At 32.7% G+C, this 5,021-nt stretch overlaps 1 protein-coding gene across 1 annotated transcript; it reads left to right on the top strand.

Annotated features, from left to right (window-relative positions):
• Positions 1 to 3,632: 3,632 nt before the first annotated feature.
• Positions 3,633 to 4,794, top strand: LOC116768528 (uncharacterized). The gene has a single exon (XM_032659267.2). The coding sequence runs from the start codon at positions 3,633 to 3,635 to the stop codon at positions 4,746 to 4,748; it is 1,116 nt and encodes a 371-aa protein (XP_032515158.1). The 3' UTR covers positions 4,749 to 4,794.
• Positions 4,795 to 5,021: the final 227 nt, after the last annotated feature.

Below are 5,021 nucleotides of genomic sequence, written 5' to 3'. Positions count from 1 at the left end.
ATCTCCAAACGTCACAATGCACCCCTCATAAACCCCTTGTTTATATTAGCGACCCTCACAACAAACAGAGAAAACTTATGAGTTTAAATTTTAATTAAAGAAACTACTTTTGTTTATTCTCAGATTTATTTATTTTTTTCTACCGTAAACTGCCTTTAATTTTTTCTGTCCATAATTGTAATATTTTATATACTCATTAAGTCCCCAAATGTTCCTTGAATAAGATTAAGAAATAATGCGTTCTTAATTAAACATAATATGTTTAAAAAACATATAGATAATACAGGTGCGTGCACAGAAATTTGGGGTAGGGTAAGCAGGATATATTTGAAAAAAAAAACACAATTTTCATCCTAATTTCCTCCTCTAAACTATTGATAATATGCGCGCATAAAGTTACAAAAGTCCGAACAGTACTAACATCTATATATTTTATAAATCTATAAACTACCTCTGAGCCACGAAAGTACGATTACGATCTGTCCATCACCGCTTTATGAAAGTTATTTAAAACGGAACATCCAGTGGAGATTCAAACATTCTTATTATTATTATTTGAAAACAACAAACAAGAAAACCGAAACAACTTATTTGTGTGTACACAACCTGCTAGCTAATTATAACTATCATAGTACTTTTTACTAAAACTCATAACATTACCTTTTTTTAGTTGAATCTAAACTGGTCACACACCTTCCCTTTGTGATTATTTTAATTTTATCTTCAAACTACAACATTGAAAATGTAAGTACTCGTAATTAATTCCGTTAAACACACATCATGAGTACAGAGCTCACAGCCACAATTTTCCATAATTCGTAAATTAATTCACAAACTAGCTAATTAAATTTATTCACTTGCGCTTAGGAAGACAAGAATAACGAAATGGTGAAAAAAATATTTGAAGAAAATATCGACACATTAAATAGTCCCTTTTCATTTGACAGTTTTTATGACTTTTTAAACGAGTAGGGTTAAGGAATCAGTGCCTCTCAAAGGCTAACACATGTATAGTTTTTGCACACATACGTGCAAATATATCCTGTAGACAAAACCAGATTTGTAGATCGTCCTTGGGATTATTTGTATGAAATATATGCTTAGATTAGTTGTGCTTACCCCCGCTCAATCTGGAAAGCGGCGTTAGCCGCTAGCAGCGGCCAGTCCAAAATGTTAGTTTTTACGTTGATAGATGGCACTTTTAAGAACTTTACCGAATCGTGAATCAAATGACATATTAAATGTTGGTAAACATTCGTAATCCGTAGCGTTCGATTTAAAGTATGTAAGGATTTAACAATGTAGGTTTAATTGTTGTATGGGTAAGGTAAGCAGTGCAGTGTAAGCAGTGCAAGCAGTTATTTGTATCTATGGTGCGCACTGAGATAATAGAAAAAAAATTACTTTAATAAAAATAGTAAGATAAATATTTCTTCAAGCGTTAAACACATTTTTTTTTTTATAGTTTTAAAACTTAATAAAATTGATAATTTATCTGATATTCTGACCGTATCAGTAAATCTTTAACAACCACATAATTTATTTAGTTTTATTACATAGTAAATGTCATTTAAATCATACATATTTTTGTATGAAAACCTAAATGATAAATAATAAAAAATTAAATAAATTAACAAATTTAAAAAAATCATATAAAATATTCATAATGGCTGTGAGCTAATTAAAGAAAAGCTGATCTGAATATTTAATTGGCCAGCCGGAGGGTAATAAGCTAACCGCGCTCGGATTAATAATTCACAGACTGAACAATTGAATCTGCTCGCGATACCTGTATTAAATATGCAAATTAGTTATTTATTCAAGTCGTGCCACTTTCTCAAAGGGGATCTTTATGAAAACTTACTAATTTGCCTCCTACCTCTCATAAATGTATCAAGTTATGTCAACTTCAAGCCGTGACAGCCTTTGTTTCTACTTAATTGTCACGAATTGGTTGAATGTCATACTGCCAATTTGAATATTGACATACGAATTTTATCAAACCTTTTTTGTTGTTATTAAAACTTCACGCTGACGAAATTTAGTTGTTTAAATATATTAGGTAAATAAATTTAGTTGTATACTCTTTTTACTAATGCAGTAATTAGTTTTCGTATAAATCACAAAGTAAAAGAGTAAAAGATTCAGTCCAACAAAAATATAATGATATGTAAGCAGTTGTAAATTAAATTTGATATTGCCAAGAAGAAGAAGATATATATATATGACTTTTCATCGATTGCTTAATTGCCCGTTCAAAATATTTTTTTAATGTAACCAGCACTAAAAATTAGTTCCAAAATTCATTTAACCAAAACAAATGAAACGTAAATGTGTTTTCAGGGTTTGGAACACTCGTAACGAGGAAAAGTATACCTCAAATTTGATTGATTCATGAAAGGAGATCCATTAAATAAAATATTTTTTTATCTAGGCCAATGAATAAAAAATTAGAAAAACTTAATAATCAATTTTTTTTATCACATGTGACATGTTTAAAAAATATGAAATAAAAAGGGACAAAACACATTCTCGTTTTTAGTTAAGAGCTTTTAGAGCGTTCAAGTAAATAGATATTTATAAGTAAATATATTTATTATTATTTTTTTAATATCGTAAATATCAAATGAGCTCCCAAAAATAATTATACCTTGTATTTGTTTAAATAATATTAAATTTAATTAGTAAAACCTTATAAGTTCTAAAGCGAATCAATTCAAAATTGCATGCAAAAATTATTCAAAAGAATTGAGAAATATTTTCTCTCCCTTCTCTTATCCGTCTAAAAATTTCTTGCTTAGAAGCGTATAAGAAACAATGCAAAATATATTATTAAAATAACAAAATTTTCTTGCCATCCGGAAAGCTAATCAAAATTATTAATTGAAGAATATTAAACAATACAAGATATCTTTGGCTCCCCAGAGAGACGTTCAATTTAGATTATTTATAATTTTGTAGCGAGTGGGCCCGGGCCAAGACGTCTACGAGCTAATTTCCAAAATAAATATTAGTTCAATCAGACTCGGAACGGTCTCTAATATTAGTCAACGTGAGGCTCCAGTGATGTTAACATAACTTAATGTTATGCTCCTTTATAATCATAAGTATTTCGGAACTTCTGATTTGACCGCTAGCCTTGTTAGTTTCAAGCTAATTTAAATCCACACTCTAAGTTTAACTTTACGAGTAAAACTTTTTATTTTTAACCTTTTTATATTTCACCACACGAATTATAATTTCATGTAATTAATATTACTGAAGTTAAAATATATTAATAGAGATATTTACTATCAAAGACATCTCCCTTAAAGGAGTCATTGTTTTCAATAAATTAAACGGACAAACACTCCGCAAACAGCCGCAGGACTCCGTCAACACAATTATTATACTCGGACAGCGACCCTTGTTGATAAACAGGTTCTAAATAAATTAAGTGGACTTGTATTTATGAAGAGATGAATTTTACCGCATTACATGAATTTTATCATGTTTTTATTCAGAGATGTTTTAAACAATATTAGTTTACCTTTAAAATTGTTTCATAATTCTACAAGGACCTTCTATGATTACCCCAGATACTCTTTACTAAATTTCTAAGGTTAATTTTATTATTTCAGATATATAAAGCCATGAGCTCGCGTCCGCCAGCAACCGGCGCACGCACAAAAAAACAAAACCATGCAAACATTCCTTGTCCTATCGAGGACTGTGCCCGGTTTACGTACGGAAAACTACCTGACCATCTCACCAAAATCCATGGAATCACTGGAGCTGAAAGAGATGCGCTAAATGAACAACAAAGAAAGAGATTCTTCAACGGGGAACTTTGTCAAGTCAGATTCTTAAAGGAATCAGCTATACGGGACCTGTGGGGCTCCGATTACGAAGATCCAAGAATTCGTGCGAAAATTCATCAAAGCTACTCCCTCGTCAAAATAAGAATAATTCCGCTGGCTGCCACTCAACGTGCTCGTCCACTAACTGAGCAAGATGCTAATGTTCTCACGGCATATAACGCCAGAACTGCTCCTCGACCAGCTCGAGTACAGAGAACCAGGGCTCGTCCTCGACCGTATACGGTCCCACAGGCCAGTCCCGTGGAAAGCCAAGTATCGAGTGAATGTAGCGAGGAGGAAAATGCTCGTAATTCACTACCCCCATCACCGCCACCATCTTCACCATCACTGCCACCATCACCAGCTCCATACGAATTGCAACCAGTCGAAACACGACTCCGAGATAACATATTCGATTCCAAAATCGATGCGGGCTATAAAGCTGTAATTGATGACATGAAGAAGACTATGACTATGGGTAGAACTCTAGGCACGCGGAAGCGCAAGGCGTATCGTACCTACCGGCGTTATGCCAAACGATTAATTGCGTATCTTCATAGACAGCATTCACCGCTTGCTTATGATGTCGATGTCCTACTATGCGGCGAGAGACAAGTGTGCGCATTCTTAGAACGCATAAGCACTGAACATAAAACGAAGACGTTGCGCAATTACATCGTGGCTGCTATCAAATTACTGGATTCACGGCTCTTCGCTATCGAAACGGACCCATCGAGCAAGGAGAAGGTGGCGTCCATGACCCGAGTGTATGAAGCTCTTCACGGAAGACTCAACGATTGTGATCGACTCCTAGCACAAAAGGATTCAGCTGCACAGAAAGAAACAACACCCTTCGACAACGACGCTATTGATCAAAATTTTACCGAAAGTTACGACGATCTAGTTTAATTAGAAAATCGCAATTTTGTTTTAAGGAGTATTAAAAATACATTGTAAATATAGATAACGTAGAAAAACATTTAATTTTTAATAATTTTTATTATTTAATTCTTTTTGAATTATTTTGGAAAATGTATATAAATTAATGTATATATAATAACGTGTTACAAGCAATAAACATTAAACAGCAGTATTATTATAGTTAAGACAACTTAGTAATCATTTTCAGCATTATATGTAGTTGAAATTGTGAAATCAAGTAACCTAATAACTTCTTTATAT

Source organism: Danaus plexippus, chromosome 4 (genome assembly GCF_018135715.1).
Source record: "Danaus plexippus chromosome 4, MEX_DaPlex, whole genome shotgun sequence".
NCBI classification, from domain to species: Eukaryota; Metazoa; Arthropoda; class Insecta; order Lepidoptera; family Nymphalidae; genus Danaus; species Danaus plexippus.
The sequence above is the reverse complement of the archived record's forward strand: the minus strand, read 5'-3'. Positions and strand labels throughout refer to the sequence as shown.